The following is a 23,612-nucleotide window of genomic DNA, read 5'->3' as shown; positions in this document are numbered from 1 at the left end:
GGTCTACAGAGCTAGTTCCAGGACAGGCTCCAAAGCCACAGAGAAACCCTGTCTCGAAAAACCAAAAAAAAAAAAAGAAAAGAAATGTCATTTCTCACACCATGATCCCAAGCTGGACCATGTGCTTGAATACTTAGGGATAACTTTCTCTTTGTGACTGACCATCCATAGAACCTCAGTTAGTCTTAGAAGGGCCTCCATGGGCTTAAGTCTGGAATCAAGGAAGAAAAGGAAGGGAAGAGACTGTGCTTGTCCAACACTGTGATTTATAGGGCAGCAGCCTGAGAGAGAGCATGATTCAGGGGCACCTGCTCACAAAGTGCTGTTCTGTCCCAGGGTTCTGGATCTTTATTTGTCCTTACGGACATCCTCTGAAGAAGGAAGCACTATTGTCTTTTACAATCGAGGAAGCCAAGATGCATCATGAGCCAGGTACTGTCTCGGTTCATAAGTGGCACCAATCACATTAGACCTACGCGTATCTGGCCCCATAGCCCCAAAAGAATGTGCGAGTCCATCCCAAAGTCACAGGATGGCCTTAGACCTAAAAAAATCTCAAAGATTTCTTGACTCCCTTGGCAGGTTTCTATATTATCATTCTGGCAATCATCTGGTCAGTAACCTGGATTTGCAAGGACCACCTAAGCCACAAGAAAAAAAACCAGCTGAATGCTGTGAAAAGCCAGTGTGAATCTCCATTATAGATAAGCTCCTTAATTTAAGCTCTTTGTACTCCCCCTTTCCCTATTACTTCTTGTCAGTGGCCAGTCTCATTATTCATGTACTTAGACAAGAGCAAAGGACTCTAAAGCTCCAGTGCATCCATTAATAGGTAAACACCGGGTGCAGCTGAGCCCAGACAGTGTGATGGATGCCAGGCTTGCTGCTGCCTTCCAAACGTACAGTGAGGGCCAAGAGTACCCATTTCATTAGCACAGGAGTGACCTGTGAGTGCTGAGCCTACAACTGAAAATGGCAGAGCAGAAGGAAGTGTAGCAAACTCAGAGATGGAAAAAAGAAACACCTGGTTGAAGAGGACAGAAAGATGTTCCTTGCCTCCCTCCCACTTAGTCTCTGGACACACTCGGTCTTCCAGAACAGCAAGTCTGAAAAGCTTCATCCTTACTTTCTCTACTTCAAAGACCCCCATTAGTCCTGTAGGAGAGTGTTGGACTGAGAATCCTAAAAACAGCTTCTATGGACCACCCAGTGGGCCTGGCTTGCCCCTGAAGCCATGACTCCTTTATATCAGTCATGGACATAGTCCAGGGAGGTCCCAGTACCATCACTTTGATTCTTTAGATCCTAAGACTAGTTGGGACCAGCCCCACTCAAAGGCCTTCCTTTCCCTCTCCATAGCTGCCAGCAGGATGTGGAATAAGGATGGATGCAGGGGTTCAACTAGAAGGTAACTCTGGTGACACTGCAGGGGGAAGAGTGTTTCTTTTACGACTACAGTCACCTTGATAACAACATTGTCAAGTGAGGTAGGGCACCTCCCTGACTACTCTCCGTAATGATGGTAATGATGCTGGTGGCCTCTGTGAAGCCAATGAAATCTACGTTTCTACATCCCAGACTATCCATTTCTTTATTTCACTCCAAGGACCCCCAAGCCACACACATTAAAGTCACAGCACACAAAGCATAAGTGGGCAAGCCCTCAGCATAGCCAGTTGGCTGAAGAAGTAAGCAAAGAAAGCATATAATCCCTGCTATCATTCTTATCCTCAAACGACAGCACAGAAAAACTGGTGCTGGAACGCGGCAGACTAGAGTTCCAGTTCCAGCTCTACCACTCAATGAAGGTACACAGCTCTGAACCACAAGCTCCTCATCCTGAAGTGTGAATGAAAATGCTTGAATTGTGGCATCAGAAGCAATAAGGGTGAAACCCCGTCAGTGCTAGACAATGTTGTTCTCCTTAGTGAGGAGTGAGCCAAATGGGAATGTAGCACACACCACACGGTTAAGTGCTTCATGGAACTATGTCAAGTGGTATGGCAAGAAAAGCTGATGCTAGAACAGAAAGACACAGGGTGTTGGCAAGGTCCATGGTCATTTCTGTTCCAGCTGCCTCTGAGGAATGGCTTTCCCACTACTCAAGAAAAGTGACAGTGTACATAGCTATGTAGAGCGGGTCAGGAGAATAAGAAGCCAGGTAAGGAGACATGGGGCAGAGGGTAGGAGGTGCAGGGAGGGAAGGAAAACAAATCAGTTGGGACAGTGGGACCCTCGGGTTCCTACAGGAAGATGTGCTTCAGTTACTGACAGAAACACCACGAGTCACCTGAACCCAGTGTAAGTCCTGAAGCTTACAGTGGTGGACTATGGTTGCTGTGCAATCACTGTTGGTTCTATGGGTGCTGGTGCCTTATTTACAAAAAACATAAAGTTGCAGAAAACAGGGAGCTTTAAATTTTAAAAACCTGCAGGCAAATCAAGGCTGGCAACTCCTTGAGATTCCTTAAGGAGCGCTACATACTCACCTCTCCTGCAGGTCCCTCTGGGGATGCGGTTCCGTTCCGGCCAACGCTCCTAGGAGCACAGAGAACATTAGAGGCTGAAAAGAGCTTTTACAACTAAATAAGAAGTTGAACCCAAAGAAAAACATATAGGCATCCTCCTGAATATTAACCTTCATCAGGCGATGAAAGGAGACAGAGACAGAGACCCACATTGGAGCAATGGACTGAAATCTCAAGGTCCAAATCAGGAGCAATGGAGAGAGAGCACAAGCAAGGAACTCAGGACCGCGAGGGGTGCACCCACACACTGAGACATTGGGGATGTTCTATTAGGAACTCACCAAGGCCAGTTGGCCCGGGTCTGAAAAAGCATGGGATAAAACCGGACTCGCTGAACATAGCAGACAATGAGGACTACTGAGAACTCAAGAACAATGGCAATGAGTTTTTTTTTTTTATTTTTAAAGATTTATTTATTTATTATGTATACAGCATTCTGTCTGCATGGATATCTGCAGGTCAGAAGAGGGCACCAGATCTCATTACAGATGGTTGTGAGCCACCATGTAGTTGCTAGGAATTGAACTCAGGATCTTTGGAAGAGCAGCCAGTGCTCTTCTGAGCCATCTCTCCAGCCTGAGTTTACACTTTATAGATAAACACATTACCAAGCATACTTAGCTGTGTGAAGCATGTAACCTTCGTGCCTCTAACTCCAGCCTGTGGGCAGCTGAGGAAGAAAGATCACTGTGAGTTCAAGACCAGTGTCTTGAACATAGTTGCCACATAGTTAGACACCTCCCCCCCATTTCAAACAACAACAACAACAAACCTGGGTGAAAAATAGTATATGAGTTGTGTGTCTTTATTTTTAAGTAATAAACATTTTATTTGCTTATTAACTATTTTGTCCATCTCTCTATTAGATAATACTTTTCTTTTTTTGTTTGGTTTTTGTTTTAACTTTTTAAGATAGGATCTCTTTCCACGGCCCTAGGTGATCAGAAACTACATAGCTTAAGCTTGCTTTTAGCTAGCTCCTATAATTTAAATCAGCCCATTTCTATTCATCAATGTGCTGCCCTGAGGATCGGAACCCTTGTCACAGGAGGCAATTAGAAGTTATGCAAAAATGATGCAGGGCTAGAGAGATGGCTCAATTGTTAAGTGCTGGGGAATAATCATTCTGTTCACTGTGAAGACATGTTGCTCTCAAAATCAATCTCGAAAGCTGATTGGCCGGTAGCTAGGTGGGATTTCAGTGCCGAGAGAAGGCTGGGGAGAAGGGCAGAAGTCAGAGGACACAGAGATACAAACCAGCAGGATGGGGAGGGTGCACGTGAGGTAAATGATCCTCAGGGCAATGGGTTTTTGATCCTACTGCATGTACTGGCTTTGTGGGAGCCTAGGCAGTTTGGATGCTCACCTTACTAGACCTGGATGGAGGTGGGTGGTCCTTGGACTTCCCACAGGGCAGGGAACCCCGATTGCTCTTTGAGCTGATGAAGGAGGGGGACTTGACCAGGGGAGGGGGAGGGAAATGGGAGCGGTGGCAGGGAGGAGGCAGAAATCTTTAATAAATAATTAATAATAATAAATAAATAAAAACTGTTCACCGATACGTCCTTGTTCATATATTTGCAGAGGCAAGGATCCATCTTAAAGCTCTTGACCACAGACCTTGGGAGTGGGATCACGCAGCTTAAGTTCATACACACTAATTCAGGCACTCATTCTAGCTGAAAGGAAGAAATCTAGAAAGCAGCCACCATGGTGGTCTCTGGATGCAGCGCTTTCCTATGTCTAAAACACAGACAATAGTAGGGTCAAGTGGCAAAGGCCTGGCTGAAGATCATAAATTCAAGGCAACTTCTGGGGGTATAGAGACAGCTTAGTTGGTAAAGTGCCTACCACACAACTATGATTTTTTTTTTTTTTTTTAAGATGTGGTAGCTTGGGCCTAAAACTGCAGCCCTGGAGAGGAAGAAACAAAAGGTGTCTAGGACTACCTGGCCAGGCAGTAAAGAAAAGAACAGTGTTTCCAAGATGAATGGGAGACCCTGCCTCAAAAAATAAAAAGAACAATTAAGGAAGACGTGTGACATCAACCTCTGCCCTCCACTCCAGCAGTCCCCATCTTCCACACACACACACACACACACACATATACATGCCTACACAAACACATGCACATACACATGTACATATGCAGATACAAAATAAAAGGAGGGCTAGAGACACAGTTAGTGGTATAGTACAACACATGTGAAGTCCTGGGTTCTAGTCCCAGAACCACAGAACACAACACAACATCCTCTAGCACTAGTGGAAGGAATATGTGCTCACCGTGAGCAGTGGGTAACAGAATCATAAAGCCTCCCTCCTCCCACCCTATCTGCAGGCACGATCCTGAACCTCCCACCCTCCCCTCTGCAGGCACGATCCTGAACCTCCCACCCTCCCCTCTGCAGGCACGATCCACACTGCCTTCTGTTCTCCCTTTCGTGAATGTGCGAAGAGGATGCTGACTTACATTTTTCACATCACACTTTATGATGAGCATTTCTTTTACGAAGTTTGTTTCAGAAGCCTCCACTGTGAAGACGATGCTAACATTCTATGACAGGCACACATGGATTGGATCTTGTAGTTCCCTACTGGATATTTAGGTCAACTCCAAATTTTAATTTTAGTAAATAAGTGAGACAAATATATATGTGCATATGGCTTTATCTGCATTTAAATTATTTCCCTAGGAAAGGCTCTCAGAACTGGGATTAGTGGGGAAAGCATTACTGGAGTGCAGCTGAAGAGGCCACTGTTGACAGCAGGGGAAATGACTAACAGAAATGACAAAAGAAAACAAAAATAAAGCACAGGATGCTGTGGGGGAAAGACACTGTGCTCTGTTCCCAAGTGTTATCATTTGAAAGGATGCAAGGGCCCAGGTTTCAAAGCAACTAACAACTTTATTTTAAAAATACTTCAAAACTCTGGAAATTGCAGACCAGGATGAGCTCTTTGAAGAAACTGATGCATGGCTAAAGAAAAAAGAAAAAAAAGCACTTCTATTGCTGCCTTGAAAAATGAGACTATAATTAGCCTGCACCTACAGCGCTCTAAACTCCCAAAAGGAAAAGTCCCCAAACATCACTGGTAAGGAAAAGGGCACCAGAGCAAGCATGTTTGCTTTATGTCTTGTGATTCAGCTGACGGTTAGCACAGGGAGGCCTGTATGGCAGCCAGGCTCCCTCTCCATCCCAGCAGGTCACCATATACTTGACACTGTACCGCACTGTCACCCACAGGAAAAGATAAATGGCTACAGTGAGGAGGCAGCAGCCCTGGATACAATTCCTTCACATGCGTCTCTGTCTCAGGGCTTCCTATAAGCCCAGAGTGTCAGCACTTCCTCCACTCTACAGCACAAGTGCAAGTCCAAGGCTCCAGGCTCCACTCTCACTTGACTGCACTTCAGTAAGGGGCAGGGTCATGGCAGGTGTAGGTCTACGCATGGACCTTGCTGGCTGTATCTTTCCCATACTAGTGTGATGCTGTGGCTTCCACAAGGCAAGGAGAGGTTGGCAGTCCCCCCAGCCAGGTAGGTGCCCTCAAGTCTGTAGTCCCTATGTCAGCCTTCTGCACTCCTCCTCAAAAAGGGAAGGTCACATCTGACTGGGTCAGAGCTCAAAGTCCTGAAGGACAATTTATAATAGGCAGGACACTTATCTTCTGAAAGAACTGGGGCTGTTCACCAGCCTTCAGGTAACAAAAAGCCTCTGATCTCACAGATCTCAAGACAGGCCACCATTTAGCCCTGCGCTGCCAACAGTTAGAAGCTGTACAAGTACTGCCAGGCATATAGAAGGTGGTGGCCTGCTGTATGGGCATCACTGAACTTAGCGTCATGACCTTCATGCACAGGATAGGAGCCTTTGGTCTGGGATAACTTCAAGCATCCTGAGCTTCCTGACCACAAGCCCATCTTAAAACCCTCAAAGACCTGGCCTCCATGTGCATGCCAGAAGTGCTCCAATAACACCATCAGACTGAGTCTGTGAAATAAAAGATCTTTTGGGGAGCTTGTATTATACCTGCTCCGTCATCACAATAGAGTCCTTTTTTTTTTTGGCCATCTTTGTGGGATTGATGAAGGGATCCTAACAACTAATAAACTGAGTTTCTTGGTAGAAACTGCCTCCACACAGGTGGTAGGAGACCATCTGTCAGATATGTAGGAGCTTGGCATGCATGTCATGAAAACACTGCTCCCATTTCTCTGGCAAACCTAAGAGCTCTGAGCTCGCACAGTGAGGGAGTATCATCTCTGTAACACAGAAGTCAAGAAAAAGCAAAAATCAAAGGCTAGCTATCACTTCCTGTGTGACAAACAAGAGAATCAGAGTGCAGAAGTTGACTTGTAAAAGGCTGACCCAGCCTGCCTCCTGCTGTTGCCCAGAAGCCTCTTTGGGCACAGAACTCTCCACTCAGACTCCACCTGTCCCACACACTCAATACCTGGCATCCCCAATCCAACTCTATGCTTCTTTCTTCCTGTCTACCATGGCTCCTCCCAGAAGCCTGGCACACGGGGTATACAAGGATGGCTGCAGAGTTGTCTTGTCTGCCCTTGGTGAGTTCACTTTCAAGGAGGGGCAGTATGGTGGTTGTGGGATTAAAGGAGATGGAGGGAGCTTTGCCTCTCAATTTTTTTTTTCTTTTTTACAAAAAGTAAAGAAGATCGCTGTTGTTGTTCATTTGTTTAAGGCAGGATCTATGTATCCCAAGCTGACCACAAACCTACAATCCTCTTTCCTCGTCCCCCGCTTGGGAGATAAACCTGTATCACCATGCCAGGCTTCTGGGTTATATTTCTGGAGCAAGAAAACTAATTTAAATGGAGAAAGTGATTCCATGGTGACAGGAGTCAGAATCCTTTGTTTGACAGCCTGGGCCAGTGATGCAACCAAAACTTTCCTGTAATCATTACTGTCACTTCCCAAACGCATACTGTTTCCAAGGGCAACATGAAGCACTTTAAATAATCTCACTTAATTCTTACAAACAGCTCTGTGAAGGTGGGTGTTGCTAACTCCATAGAGGATATCTGACTCTTAAAGGCTAATGACCCATATACCAGGGTATTAGTTCCAATCTCTGATTCCCTGGAATATTCCTGTGATAGCCTCCAGCACAGAGTCAGACTGTCATGTATGAGTTGCAGATAACCCAGAGAGAAGAACAGGAAGCAGCTCTCTCTCCTACTTGGGGTGAACAAAGAAAGCCTTCTGTAGAGAGTGAGTGTAGCCTGTGTAGAAAGGCACTGGTCTGATCAGTCACAGAAGGGGAAATGCAATGTCCAAGCAACAGGAACACTTGGTCCTTGCACCCAGACTAACAGCAATGTGAGTGGGACACATATATCCCAGTGATTAGAACAGCTGTGCTCATCATGAAATTAAAGTGCACACACAAGATCCACAGTAAACTGTCTATTCCATTTGAATGGGAGGCAGAAGAGCAGTCAATCCTGACTGCACCAAGTCCACTGTGTCTCTGCGTAACTCACTTTTCGCACATGTAAAGCACACAGTTCTGACTCAACATAAACTGATGTGGTAGGAATTACTTTGTCATGAGAGCCATATGTTACTCACACAGTTAAGGCCTCACAGCTACCACTTAACCCTTGGAGTGATTTTGCCACCTAGATATTAGAGTGCTGAGGTTATAGGTAAGCAAAGTCAGAAGGTCCACATCTTACAGGGGAAGACAAAGCTCTGTCTACACAGCTTGACTCAGTGACTACATTTGTCATCGTAGACCCTCAATCTTGGATGTGAAAGTTATATTCCTAACCCCCAGGCTCATCACCAACACAATCAAGTGTGGTGGCTTGAATCAGAATGGCCCCCACAGGCTTATATATTTGAATGCTCAAACACCAGGAAGTGGCACAATTTGAAAGAATTATAAGGATTAGGAGGTGTTGCCTCCTGGGGGAAGTGTGTCCCTGGTGGTGGGCTTTGAGGTTTGAAAAGCCCACAAGGCCAGTCTCTGCCTACAGACATGATGCAGCTGCCAATTACTGCTTCAGTGCCTGCCTGCCTGCATGCTGCTACACTCTCCACCGTGACGATAATAGACTAAACCTCTGAAACTGTAAGTAAACCCCAAATGAAGGATTTCTTTTATAAGAGCTGCCATGGTGCCTGGTGTGGCAATAGAGAAGTGACTAAAAGCACTGAGTTATCACTGCCCACTTCCAACCAAATAACTACTAAAATACCAAAAAGGCTACCAATAGTGGGAACAGACAGACTTATGCGAAGAGATAAGATGTAAAATCCAAGCTCAGACATTTATTCCTGGCATGACCACAGATGGTGTATTTCCTGTCATGGGCCATACTCACCACACCATAAAACTGAACCCACTCATTCTTCCACTGTGAAAACTAAGAAAAACGCAACAGGTGAAGGAGACGGGATGTCAGCGGGTGGCAGGAGCATTATAGAGATTGTCAAGGAGGACATCCCCAGTAGAATGGCTGAGAAAAGGAAGGAGGAAGGAGAGACGTAACATGCAAAGACCATGAGGAAGAAGGCTGTTGAGCCTAACGGCTGAATAGGTCAGTGTGTATAGCTGGCAAGGAGATGCACGAAGCCAAGGAGTGAATTCTGCCAGTACCCAAGCAAGAAGTCAGAGAGTATAGGACCAGTGCCTCTACCCACTTACCATGGTGAAACAGCTTTTCCAGTTGCTCAGGCAGCTCAGCACACTGTGTTAGCTGTTCCCGGAAGCCCTCAGCCACACAACTATCCACATCACTGGCCTGCAGAAGCTCCTCAAATGCCTTGATCATGGTGCTCATGTGTTGATGGTAAATGACAGATGTCATGGCTATCCTTAATCTGCTGCCGCTGAAGGGAGAGCTCCCTGGCTTGGGACTGAACCAATGAATCGTATCTGATAAAAGAGGGAAGGAAAATGTGTGTGTCATTTTAGAATTGAATTTTTGTGACCTTAATACTAATTGGAAAAATGACAGAGCATAATTTCTGAAAGCCTGCAGCTGTACAAGCATATATACTTTACAAAAATTGAAACTGTACAAGGTCACTCCTTTTTTGAGTTCAAACAGCCAACAAATGCATGAACAGAGATTCTTCTGCAATATTTTTAACCTTAGAAAGCCCCCAATTAAAGCATACATTGGCAAGGACTCAGGAGAACAATTAGTTTCCATATGCTTTTCAAAGACAGAATTCTGAATTGTAGAAACAAGTGCCCCAAGGGTTAGGGACCCACCAAGAATTCATATATATACATGGCAAGGGTAAAAAGGTAGGACTGTCTGCTTCCAATGGAAAGAGCTGGAGTCTTAGGTACCACTTACTGGGTAACTTGGGACCCACTGGTCATGGAAACAAGCTATCTTATGGCACCCAGTTCTCCCTGGCTTCCAACAAATGAATTCATGCAGAAAAGGAAATCTGTCCTAAAGGTATTTAGGTAGTAAAGCTTTGCTTTTAAAACACACAGACTGCTAAATCTTTACTATCCAATATCACCTCCTTACCATTAGGTACCATCCTTCTCTATGCAAGCCTAGGAATGTTGGAGTAAGCACAGAGAAAAATCTGAGAGAGGAAAAGTAGCTACAATAAGCTGGATCTAAAGAGGCCTGACAGGCACTTTGATTCACCATGACCACTGTTAACCTACAAGCAAATCACAAGACATCCATCTTAAAGGTAGAGGCCAATTCTGTGGAGGAGGAAGAGTAAGACAGTGTGGACTTAAAGCTGGCCACAGGCAAGTCATGGCAACATCTTTGAGTCTCAGTTTCTCTATCTACAAAAACAAGCTAAGAGTGTCTCCTGCATAGTGTATCTGTGGTGTATCTGTGGCTAAGTAATAGGTCATTACCTATCAACACACCTGCAACCAAGCAGTCAGAAGGCTGAGGCAGGAAACTGTGAGTTTGAGGGCCCCCTGAATTACAGGGTAAAACTCTGTTTCAATTAAACAATATGAACAACAACAAAAAATCAAACACTTTCTGCCTGGGGGCTGATAGAACTGCCCATCAATATGTAAGCTTCCCTCAATCTTGCTGCTTGGGAAGTCTTGAAAAAAAAATCACTCTGGCTCTTTGACTATTCAGAGCAGTGTTTGTCTCAAATTAGTAAGAATGAAGGTCAACTTTACAGATGATCCCATTATGCCATATCTCACGAAGCAAATATATATATTTATAACCATAAAGCATTGTCTTCATGACCTAAGAATTTCTCGCTTTCAACACAGGCTTATTTCTCTAAGATGACCTTAAAGGGTAAAGATATGGAAAACATTTATATTCCTTCCAACCTGCCCAGGATATCCGTTCTACTTCCACACCACAGCAAAATACAATATCAGAGTTAAAAAATAAACACTGCAGCTGAGCAAACACACTGCAATCCACAGAGTAACTGCTGTGGAGCTTTTACCCTGAGTCCTCAGCCTGAGCAGGGCACCACCTGCCCTGCCCATCTCAGAAGCTGCACATCTAACTGGTGTGCACAGAGTGATACTATGCAGCGTAGCTTTTCACTCTTGCCCTGGCTGCCTGAAACCAGGTAAAGTACCCCTAGCGTACACTCTACCTGTCCAAAGCAGCAGCTTTCCCTTAAAGCTCCAGGGCTCTTGCCTAGCAACAACCTGGAGAACTGCAGGCTTAAAAGGTAGGAGGCTGGTGCAGGAAGAAATAGGATGTACCTTGACGGAGAGAGGTCTCGGAACTTGTTCTCCAGGTTATGGATTTCACTGAAAAGTTTCAAGTTCAAATCCTGCTCCTTCTGTAGCTCCTTCTCCTGTTCCACCAGCTGCTGTTTGAGGCTCTCTAGCATCTCGCTGTCAATCATCTCTGGGGTTAGTGGATGGAGGATTTTCATATGCTTTACATACCGTACTTGGTGCAAACTTGAAACTGTCATCTCTTCATCATCAATTTGGCCCATAGGCTTGTTCAAGCCATCTTGAGCCCCATCTGTCCCACACAAAACTGTGATAATGGCCTCACTGCACTGCGAGTGCTTCTGTAACTGGACAATGAAGTTCCGGTAGCTATTCAGCTCGGTTTGCAAGTCATGGATTTTCTGTTTTAAGTCTTCTGTGTCATTGGGGATATTGATGTTCTCAGACTGGTCAGTCCCAATCACACTGTCTTTAATGGAGAGTTGACTCTTAGAATTCAAGTAAGTGGCTACAGAGGTTGGGCCTAAGAAGTCTCCCGTGTTCTCTTTGCCTGCTGGTAATAGGGCAAGGTCATCAGGTGGACACATTTCAGAATCTGAAAATCAAATACTAATTTTTGTCAGTATCTCCTTTACTGCAATCAACCCCTTATGTTCTTTTTTTTTTTTAAGACAGGGTTTCTCTGTGGTTTTGGAGCCTGTCCTGGAACTAGCTCTTGTAGACCAGGCTGGTCTCGAACTCACAGAGATCCACCTGCCTCTGTCTCCCGAGTGCTGGGATTAAAGGCATGCGCCACCACCGCCTGGCTCAACCCAGCCAGAGCCATGGCTGAGTCAAACACTAATAGCCACCTGCCTCTAGTGTTTCCCACAATTGAATTCTGGATCTTAAATGTTTGAAAGCTTGTGCATTAAAAGCTTAATTTTTATGGCACTGCTGGAAGATGTGCTGAGTTTAGGTGGTGGGGCCTCGTAGAAGAAAATTATCACTAAAGAGGACAGTAAGACCCTATCCATGAGTCAAAATACTGTCTATCCTTTCAAGCTGATTGCTTAGAAAGTCTGTCATGCTCTACAAAGCTGACTAGCACACAATATTGCCACTCGATCCATCCTTATTCTCACGTAAGTGTTCTAATTTAACCATGATTAACCAGCAACACATCAGTTGAGTACTGCTACTCTGAGACTCCCAGGACCTGGTTAGAGGCATCCCACAGAGAGTTTCCACAAAGTCATCCGAACCTTCTGCACACATCATGTTACTTCACGATCCCAGGCTTTTGCATATACTGTGGCCTGAATATACACTTGTCCTTCCACTCAGGTCTAATTTTCCTTTTTCTGTGAATTCACCTTTGAATTGTGTACTCCCATCTACATTTATGTGCCTGCTTGTCTGTCTATGTACCATCAAGAGTGTCAGAACTGGTAGTAGAGGCAGTTGTGAGCTGCCTGGACATAGGTGCTGAGACAGGTCCTTTGTAGGAGCAGTAAGCACTCTTAACTAGTGAGACATCTTTCTAGGCCTGAAAAATATTTTTCTTCTTTTTTTTAATGAACAGACTTGGTTTCCAACACTGGCTCTGCCGCTTTGTTTTGAATAAGCTTACTTAAGCAAATTACTGCACTGTTTTGAGCCTCCCGAATTTCATTTGTAAAGTAGAAAGAATACTACTTATTAAGAGGAAGGAGCTATGTTTATATGGTACTGAACGATATCAGGAACAGGTTAGTATAGCTTTTTGAACATAGCAGTAAGGGAACTCAGCAAACAGGAATTCCCTTTGTTTTCCTATTTCCTAGAGCCAATCTGTCAAAGATGGAAGATTTCATAATGGGAGGCATCCAAGCAAAAACTGGCTTGAGAAAAGGCTTTAAGAAGAACCATGTGAACTGGACCAGATGACCTAGAATGGTTTTCTGAAAGACAATCATCAATATTCTGTGAAGTCACAGGTTCTACAATTTGTTCCTCACAGTCGCAAGTCCATTCTTGCCAGTGTTCACAATGCCAACAGCATTTGGGTTTTAGACAGCAGTGGGTATATGTGTTAATGGAAGTATTCTCGATATAGCATTTCTATAGTGTACAATATGTTATCAATTAGGAACCATGCTATTAATCTATTTCTCTGTATCTGGCACGAGTTGAGTGACAGAAAGGGTATGTGGTAAGTTCTTGTAGAACAGAGTGCAAGGAACAGAAAGAACAACCAAGTGATAACTCAACAAAAATTCTGTTCGAGGGAGTCATCCTCTAAGATGAAGAAATACGTAAATGTATCCAACCTTAGCTCCATAAGTAACACGTGCCCCAGGAAGCTATGGATGCAGCCCAACACATCTGTAGACTAAAATGTCATTAAAGGTTGGGCACCCCTATAAACATAACAATCTCCTTGCACTATGGACTACCTGCATTAGATAGCAAGAAGAAATGTTCCCTCATAGAACTAAGATCAATCACATTGTTTGATGTGGGACGCCCTTCTGTATGCTGTGAATATGTTTTATTACCAGAAGCTGATGTGGCCAATAGCCAGTCAAAACATAGCCAGGTGAGAAATTCAAGCAAAGATAAAGGGAAAAAAAAGGCAGAGTCTGGGAGACTTTGGCCCTGATATCCGGGTATACAATACTGAGAGTGCCAAGGAGCATGTGCATCCTCACATTCACACTCAGACCTCCACTTTAAACTTTGCTGCTAACAAAGAAACAAATATAACATTCCTATACCTTCAAGGAAGTATAGAAACCTAACACAGTAGAACCTTGCTAAAATATATACATATATGAAGGTGATCTAAACAAAATCACCAAATAATGAGGACAGAATCCCAATTGTCCATCTCTTGTCACCAAATGAAGCTTTCACTACTGGATTTGGGTTACATCTAATTGAGTTGTTGGTAAAGAGATCCCATAAGAATCTCCAAACAACCCATGCTGTTGCCAAGACTAAATTTTACTATTACCCCCTTAGAAGTCTGATCGTTTTCAAATCAGAGATAGAAAGGGAGTGGAGGCAGGGAGAAACTGAGAGGAGCAGAGTGAGAGAAAACCATAATCAGTACACATTATGTGAGAGAAAAATCTATTTTTAGCAAAAGGGGGAAAAAAGCTAAGAACCTCCCCACCCCCTGCCAAGAAGTACTCTCAAAGTCCACAATCTATAACCATTTGTGATTTAGCAGAGGCAGGAACTCCCAAGCTCCAAGGCTAATGCATAGCAACTCTCATGGCAGCACCAGTAAAACAATGTAACTTTGCCATTTTGTCCTCGGCAGCCCTTGATGAAGGTCTGAGCAAACTATTTATAATTTTGGATAAAAATGCATGAATGTTGTAGGAAAGGAATCTGTCTGTCTGCCTATCTATCTACCTACCTACTTATCATCCACCCACTCACCCACCTACCCATCCATCCATTTCCCTGAATTTGCAAGCTGGCAAGCCTTAGACCATTATGTACTGAGACCTGCCGGCAAACCTAGCACCTTTACCTGAGTTGTCTGTGTTACTCAAGTGGAGGGCAAGGTTTTAAAAGCTGGAGCTACCCAAAATAAAAAGGAGAAACACTGCACCTGTTGCCTTCTGCCAGCATCCTAGGACCGGAGTTTCCTGTGTCAGAGGCAAATGAGAATAGCTCTGAACTCTTAAGAGTAAGACCAGTAGCACCTGTGCATCTGATGCCCTTCATTTCTTCCCCAAGCACCTACCAAGGTGGTTTTGAAAAAGGAGCCAAAGCTAAACTTGTCACCCATGGCATGTAGCCCTGCGCTAAGCAGTCACTGAATAAATCAACAACACCAGTGCTCAAGTGCTAGGATATACAAAAACTATGTCCACGAAAGGTACATCTTGGGTGGAGACCTCAGAATGAAGGGAGAAGGAGTTCAAGCACAGGCAGTCACATGTCCACAGTACAGGAGGCACACTCTGAAAGATCAATGCAGCCCAGTGAAAAATGGGTACTGAGAGAAGAAGCCTCCACTAATCCTAGCAATGAACAAGCACCACATTCCACAGCCTCTAAAAACAGCACCACCAACTAGGGACCATGTGTTCAAACCCACGAGTCTGTGAGGGGCAGTCCACATTCAAACCATGACCCACAGTTGAGCTAACTAGCACTTTGTTGCCTGGCACAGCAGTTTTTTCTTGAAAGCCTAGACCACCCCAAAGCACAAGACCATGCAATCAGCACAGGAAACTCCAGCCTGGGGAGAATACACAGCTGGGCCCCTGGGCCATAGCTCAGTCTTTTTCAATAGGCTGGTTATTCCCTGCCATCTTGCCACAGACTTAGAATTCTCAATGACCACGACTTCTTGCAAAGTGAATTCAATGTAAAACAAAAGTAATTTTGTTTTTAACAAAAGGATAAAAGATCTAAGGTAAAAAGAATAAGAATAAGCATTAGCTCATTCTAACTGGACAGGAATGTGAATCAATGTTGTGTCCTTTGTGTAGATTTGTGGGCTTATAATACTTCATAATTAAAGGGAGGGGATACAAACTTGTTGGAGTCCTCTCTCCTCTCTGCACACCCCCACTGACCTACTGGGAAAGTTCACAGTCTTGGTCTCACTCCTAGACGGACAGAGAGCAACTCAACAACAGCCAAAACCAATCTGGATGCTAATGGCCTGCTACAATTCCATGTTCCTGATGTGAGGTCTATTGAAGATGACACTGTGTCCTCAATCTGAACCCACCTTGCAGAAGCACCTGATAATAGACCAGTAAGTCCCACTGACATTATGGTATGCCCTGACTCTCCTGTCTCCTTACCAGATGTGTGACCCTAAGTCAGTTATTTTCAAATAACCTCACCTGTCCTTTTTCATATGGGAATGATAAAGAAGTCCCTAAAGAGAGGTTTTTTTTTTTTTTTTAGGACCTATTAAGGACTTTGATGTAAAATAGTAGTGAACAATGCCTAGTACTCAGTAGTAGCATAATGGTGGAATTCTAACCGATCTCAAAGCTCGTGTATTGGTCACTGTCCACTTCTTTGTCTTTCCAAGCAGAGCGTGTGGTTTCAGGTCCTTCTTGTTTGCCTGGGTTGTCCTGGTAGACTGCTCTCACAACAGCTGCAGGCTCTGGCAATGAGAAAGAAAAATAAAACGGGAGACTTGAAATTTAGCCAAGCAACTGAGAAGAACACAAAGACACAACTGGGAGAATAAAAGCATTGGGGAGGCAAAATGCAATTTATAAGATAAAATTAATCTATCGAGCTGCCATAACAGGACATAAAAGCATAAATATAGTATAGCTTGTCTGAAATGGTTTAAGTTCAAGTTCTCAAAAAACTATGAGTGAGAAAATAAATTCCATCAACCCATGACCACTTTTCCAAAGTGAGAGAAGTCCCAGAGGCTTCTGGGTGATAGCCAGAGCAGCACCTGGCTGATGCACTCTATAGAGTTTCAGCAAGTGTGTAGAGCAGATGGCAAGTCCTAGACAAATGCCAGTCCCTCTTCTGGCTGGGTCACCTCTGCCATAGCACTTTACCTCTAAAGTCCCACCCCCAACACTGCTTAATTATCTGCCCCCACTACAGTAAGACAGGGAACTCTCAGAAGGTGGAGAACTGTATGTCGTCTGTCTTTTTCCTACTCTCCAAGCTGGCTGAAGACATAGCAGACTATCAGATAATGTTCAACAACAGGTGACTAGATGCCTAGATGGATGGAAGGAAGAATTAATGGGAAGTGGGAAAGGAGGGAGGGGAAGTCTGATTCTGTAGAAGGTGACTAAGCTTGAAACCCCAAGTAAGTGAATCTAAGAGACAGCCTAAACTTACAGGGAAGCTGCCTCTGGCTGCAGAGCATCACAAAATCCCTATAGAGTATTATGTGTTAGGCCTTTGGAATCAGCCAGGGTATTTCATATGGAGCCCTGGCGATGAGTACTAGAGTAACTGTCCAAGTCACTTCCTCTCTTTAACTGCTGCCTGTGCTTAAGATGGAGACAATAGTTATTGGAACTGCCTCCAAAGACAGCAGGAAGATTCAATTAGAGCATGTATTTAATGCGTGCAATGGGTTCAACAATTAACAGAGACTCATTTGATTAGTGCCACAGGAAACCCAGGGCTACAAGAATCACCTCCAACCTCTGACCTACTCTAGAAATGCTCTGACCTGACACAATTTCCTATCTAGTACTTGAATCTTTTTGTTGGCAAGCTAGAAACAGTTGAGTTTTCTGTGGTAGTCTGAATGTAATTGGTGGCCCTTGCCCTTCACACCTCACATCAGTGCAATTCCACAGAGGTGTCTATCCTTGGTGTCTCCAACTTCTGGCCTCAGTGTAGTCACTCTGGAACTCATGCCTATCAGGCCCCTTCTTAAAGGACTCATTAAACACCAAGCCAGACAGACCTTCAGACTCATCTTCTCAGTAGCTGACTAGCACTCTAACTCAGCTTCTGAGATGCTGAGATGTCACCATTACTTGTTATCCCACCTCACCTGCTGCTGCTCCTCAGTAGAACCTCTAACCTCTAGAACTCCTCAGTTTCATCTCTATGGACCTGAGCTATACAATATCAAATATTAGTATATGTGGTTATTCCCTGGTTTCTTTTCAAGCATATTCCCCTCTCCTAGACAACAAACTCACCTGTTTCCAGCTGCCTACCTGAAGTTTCTACCAGGATTGTTCAACAAACTGTTAGCCAGAAATCTAGCATCCCCCAATTCCTGCCTCTACTGTGATCTTTCCTATACTGCTGCAGGGCAACTTCATCCTTCCAATGGAGAGCAAAGGAAACTATCCCTTTAAAACACAAGTTGGCCTGTTTCCTTCAATAAGCAAAATGACAAAATTTTTAGACTTTAGGGTCTCTAGCATTCCTTTAACTCTACTTTATAATAAAACAGTTACAGTTGCTATGTGAATGAATAGAACTGGTTATCGATAAGCTTAAATCACGAAAGAGAGCAGCAAGTTTGATTTGGCCAAAGACAGTACTTTGCCAGTTCCTGTTTTAAAGCTTATGTGAGATCTCACCATTGGGTGGCTCAAAAGCCTCCAACAGTTTCTACTCTTGTGAAGATGAAGTCCTAGAATGGTCTCTGATAGTGCACCTGGTCTGCTGCTCACTGACCACATCTTCTACATCTCTGCCTGCCCCCTCCCATGCTATGCACACCAGACATTCCTGTAACTGGTCTCCCTACTCCATACCCAAGTTCTCAAGTACAAAGCAATACCAGGGCCTTTGTCCTTGTTCCTTCACTCAGGACAAGCATGCTAACTGCTCCTACTTTCAAACCAAATCCCACCTTGCCACAGAGCAATTTAACACTCATGAGTGTTAGTGAACCCTATTCACTCCTCATGCCCCAAGCCCCTCATCCTGCTGCACTTTTCACTACTGCACTTTTCACAGGCATTGTATTGTACAGTAAGTAGCTTGTCTTCACATTCCACCATGTTCTCTGACATGATGATAATGGACTGAACCTCTGAAATTGTCAAGTGAGCCACCTCAATTAAATGTTCTCCTTGTAAAAACACTCAACAACATAAGCTGGAAAGAGACCTCATCTGTTTTGTGCTTCTATCACCACACAGCCTAGAACAAATTGGCACACAGGGTTCCCACTGTGGATAAAGGTTCATCATGTGACTGTCAATTGCTTACAGTAGGAGATCAGAATCAAGTGCCAACATGGGCACATTTGAAGGTTCATAAGCCTTTGAGGAAGATGTAAGTGCTACTTTTGTGCTGACCTGAACTATTCTATGAGGGTTCTCTGTACTCTCCAGATTCTCAAAGTATTAGCTGTCTTAGTTAGGGTTTCTGTTGCTGTGAAGAGACACCATGACCATGGCAACTCTTATAAAGGAAATTTATTTCCTTATAAAGGAAGTGCAATTGTGGTGGCTTGCTTATAGTTCAGAGGTTCAGTCCATTATCATCATGGTGCTGGAGCAGGGGCTTACATCTTCATCCAAGAGCAACACAAAGTGGCCTGAGACACTTGGGCATATGAGACCTCAAAACCTGCCCCAACAGTGACACACTTCCTCCAACAAGGCCATACCCATTCCAACAAAGCCACATCTTCTAATAGAGAGGGACCATATTCCATTCCTGCCCCCCAAAGGCTGATGGCCATAGTATAATACAAAAAATGCATTCAGTCTAACTTCAAAAATCCATAGTCTATAACAGTCTCAAATTTATTTACACGTCTAAAGTTCAAAGTCTCTTCTGAAATTCATGCAATCTCTTAACTGCCATCACCTATAAAATCAAAAAGCAGATCACATACTTTCAATATATAATGGCACAGGATATTCATTACCATTCCAAAAGATAGGGAAGGAAGCACAGTGAAGAAATACTGGTCCAAAACAAGACTGAAAACCCAGCTGGGCACACTCCAAACTCTGCATCTCCATGTCTGATATGAAAGCACTCTTCAGATCTCCAACTCCATTCAGTGTTGTTGACTACAACACACTTCTTTCTCCTGGGCTGGTTCCACTTCCTGTTAGCAGCTTCCTCGGCAGGTAGCTCAGGGTTCTGGCATCTCTAAAGTTTTGAGATCTCCAAGACAATCCAGGATTCAACTTCACAGCTTCATGCAAATGGTCTCTCTGGCCTCCATTCAGAGACACCCCATGACACATGCCCGGCTGGCTTCAGTGACTTTCCTTAGTCCTTTCTTCTATCCTTAAAGCCAGGACTACATGGTTAAAGTTGCCAAGTTCTGCTGCTTACTGGGGCTGGAACATGGCCCCATTGATCAACTATATCTTCACCAGCTTTCCATTTTTGATGGTTACCTTCACTTCCTAAGTTTGGCTGTCTTGGAACTGGATCTGCAAACCAGGCTGACCTCAAACTTAGAGATCCACCAGCTTCTGCCTTCCCAGTGCTGGGATTAAAGGTGTGCACCACACCGGCTCTAAGCCTTTAATTCCCTTTCATAAAATGGAAATTTAGCTGGGTGGGATGATGCCTTGAGGTCACCATCCCCTTTCACTCATTTCTTAATCTTTTATCTGCACAGGATTTAGCTCCATTCCATGTTTTGGTGCCCCTTTACTCCTCAAATTTTAAATTTTGTATTTTTCCTTGCTCTTTCTCATTATATATCTTCATTAGAGTTAACAACAGATTCTATACTGGGAGGTTTTGAGATTTCCTCTGCCAAGGGAAACTTCATTTTAGCCTCAAACTTTTCAGACAGAGGTAAAAAGCAGTCACATTCTTCACCAAAATATCACAAGAACGATTTCTAGGCAATATACTAAAACAACTCTGAAACCTGTTGAGCTAACTCCTGCCAGTTCAAATCACTCTTAGCAACACTGTCCTTCCATGCTCCTACTGGTATTGCCCATTAAGAAGTGCTTAAAGAACTCTACTTCTTTCTTAACCCAAAATACTAAAGTTCAAATTCCTCCAAACAAAAACATGGTCTGGTCTTTTACAGCAATACCCTATTCCCTGGAACCAACATCTGCCTTAATTAGGGTTTCTATTGTTGTGAAGAGACACCATTGTTATGGTTAATTGTCACTTTAAGAGACAAGCCATGCCCACTCCCAGCAACCCCTGCCCTCCTCTAGCCACTTGATTCTCACTGTCCCTTTTGGCAAGTGCGCTCCCTCTCCCGCTCCTTTCTCTGTCTCTCTCCTTTCTCTTCTCCTTGTTCCCCCCTCCTCTAAGTAATAAATATCCAATTCTATTCTGTACAATGTGTCTGTCCACGTGCCTTCTACCCGCCACTTGCTCACAGCCCCCAGGCTCGCTGGGACCAGCCCGTCCGGGACCAGCCACGGCTCGGAAACTGGCAGCCGTCTCTGCCTGGGACTAGCTGCTCTGTGGGCCCACTGCCTACTGCAGCCGGGGATCTTGCAGCATTTTTAACAATTGGTGCCCTGCGACTCAGATAGGCGCTCCTCCCCGAAACTCCTTTCCCAGGGTTAGGATCCTGAACTGGATTTGTTTTTTTTTTCCCCACTCCCACCACTGTCTTTCTGGCTTCAATCAGTGAGTCTCCCCCTGTTCTGCTACAGTTGCTTCCCTTAACCAGAATCGTGTTTGGACTGACCAGGGGTCAGACCCACCCATTGGCACTGCACACTCCCCATACAGTGCATTTGACTGGGGACCCAGGGTCCCCCAATTTCTTCATTTTTTTCCCATTTTTTCTCTTTCCTTTTTTCTTCCCTCATCATAAACGCTGCTCAGAGAAGCCCCAGCCTCTGGTTTCTGAGTCACCCCGAACGACTGAATCCAGGCAGCCATAACACCCCACTTGTGGTCCGAAGATGCTCGCCCATGAGTCCTGGGTGTTCGTGCCGATTCGTATCCATTCCCATTATAGGCCTTGGGTGCCGCTGTTTTGTGGGTTTTCACAATTTTGGCTCTGGATAGCAACCCGCGGCTCCCCGGATTTTTTAAGATTCTAGCGGGCTTTTTCAATTCCAGCCATGGCATGGTGCAGTTTTTTTTGGTTCCAGGCTTTTGCTCCCCTCTGCGGCTTGTGCTGTGGCATGGCGGCTCAGTGACAGGGCAGATCACGCCTTTAGATCCCTCTTATTAAGCTTAAAAAATCCTTACAGCTCAAAAATTGTGGCTTTTTCATACAACACGTCAAACTGTGGTGTCTAATCTCCCACTTTTTATTATAAAAAAGAGCTGGGAATGTTATGATTTTTGTCTCTTTAAGAGACAAGCCACACCCACTCCGTCCCCCATCCACTGAGGCAGGCTGATCTTCAGCTTCCGGCTTGAGCTCGCTCTCTTTTCCGTCTTCCTCTCAGAGAGGCAGCTTTGCTTCTGCTTCTCCCCAATTTTCTGCCCCCCTTTTCTCTCTCTCTGTCCTCTTCTCCCTCTCCCCGCCTCCAAGTAATAAATATCCAATTCTATTCTGTATGATGTGTCTGCCCACGTGTCTCCCACCCGCTCGCCCGCCCACCCAGCCTCTCGATGTTGAGAACCTGTGCCTTCTGGGGACTCACTGTCACCTGCCCAGCCACTCACTGCATGGCTGGATCTGCGCAGCTCTTCTGGTCAAGGAACCTCACTGTCACCAGAACCAGCCTGCCCCGCCGCAAGCAAGCTGCTCAGGACCCACCGACAACAAAAATCATAAAAACCATGACAACAGCAACTCTTATAAAGAAAAACATTTGTGGTGTGGCTCACTTACAGTTTCAGAGGTTTAGTCCATTATCAGTATGTTGTGACCGGTAGTGCTGGCTGGAGTTGAGAGTCCTACATCTTGATACATAGGCAACAGAAAGTGGTCTGTATCACTGGACATGGCTTGAGCATATATGAGATCTCAAAGCCTGCCTCCCACAGTGATATGACACACTTCCTCCAACAAAGTCAAACCTCCTAATAATGCAACTCCTTGTAGGGGTCATTTTCTTTCAAACCACCCACTGTAATGGTGATCCACAATCTTGAAGTACTATTGTCTTGAAGTAGGAGACACTAGTTCAGGAGTCTGAAAGGTTTTGTCCAAGTCTTTGGATTCTGCTTCCTTAGGCATATTTTAACCCTTATGTCCCTGAAGAATCATGACTAGGGAAGTGGATTATATGTACAGAGACAAAAAGTCAGTAGCATTTGAGGTGAGCCTCAAGTTAGCCTGATAACTCTGCAAAGAAGACCATCATTTACAAATTGTACTGCTACCTGCTAAGTCTCTCACAGGCCTGGGAAATAGTTTAAAAAAAAAATCCAGATTCAAACCAAGGCAACCATATACAATTCTAAGGGAAAGCAGGAGAGACCCTGCCTCCATGACCTGAGATCATTACAAATCCTACTACTCCAGAATAAAAAAGAAGCCAACTGATTTGTTTCCCTTCTCATATTTTTCACTGTGCATTTTTCTTAATCACTGCAGTTCATGGAACTTATATACAAATCACTGCAATTCTGAACAATAGGAAGAGCATTTTAGGCAGTTCTGTGGGCCACTCACCCAGCTTATGGAGAATACATTTTCTTGATGCTTACCATTCAGCAACACAGGGTTGGGTATGGTCATAGCCTCCATCATTGCCTCTGCCAGAATTAGCTTGTCATGGAGTTTCTTATTGCGTGTTTTACACTCTTTCAGCTCCCCCTGAAGCTCTAGAACCTGAACCTGGAGCTGAGCTACCACCTCTTGGGAGGCTGGAAGATCATACACATTTTCCAATAACTCAGATGCTTTTAACTTGATCACCAATTCTGTCTTCTCAGCATCCTGGAAACACACAGGTACAGTACTGAGTATGCTTAAAACATGTTTTATGAGCAACATTTTTGTGTTTTTAAAATAGGTTAAAATAGAGGTGGTCACCCACACATCTAGCCCCATACAACAGCATCTCTGTCCTGTCCATCCCTAAGAAAGAGCAC

General features: G+C 44.4%; 1 protein-coding gene across 1 annotated transcript in view; it reads right to left on the bottom strand.

The window, feature by feature from the left end:
* The window catches only part of Cdk5rap2 (CDK5 regulatory subunit associated protein 2), a 149,457-nt gene that overhangs the window by 39,371 nt on the left and 86,474 nt on the right, over nucleotides 1-23,612 (bottom strand). Inside the window, 6 exon segments of the mRNA XM_013348234.2 lie at nucleotides 2,490-2,538; nucleotides 9,207-9,358; nucleotides 9,360-9,437; nucleotides 11,235-11,808; nucleotides 16,195-16,320; nucleotides 23,226-23,457. Of these exon segments, the coding sequence (XP_013203688.2) occupies nucleotides 2,490-2,538; nucleotides 9,207-9,358; nucleotides 9,360-9,437; nucleotides 11,235-11,808; nucleotides 16,195-16,320; nucleotides 23,226-23,457 (1,211 nt within the window).

This window comes from Microtus ochrogaster, chromosome 10 (genome assembly GCF_000317375.1).
Source record: "Microtus ochrogaster isolate Prairie Vole_2 chromosome 10, MicOch1.0, whole genome shotgun sequence".
NCBI lineage: Eukaryota > Metazoa > Chordata > Mammalia > Rodentia > Cricetidae > Microtus > Microtus ochrogaster.
Note: the sequence above shows the minus strand (reverse complement) of the source record. Positions and strands in the feature narration are given on the sequence as shown.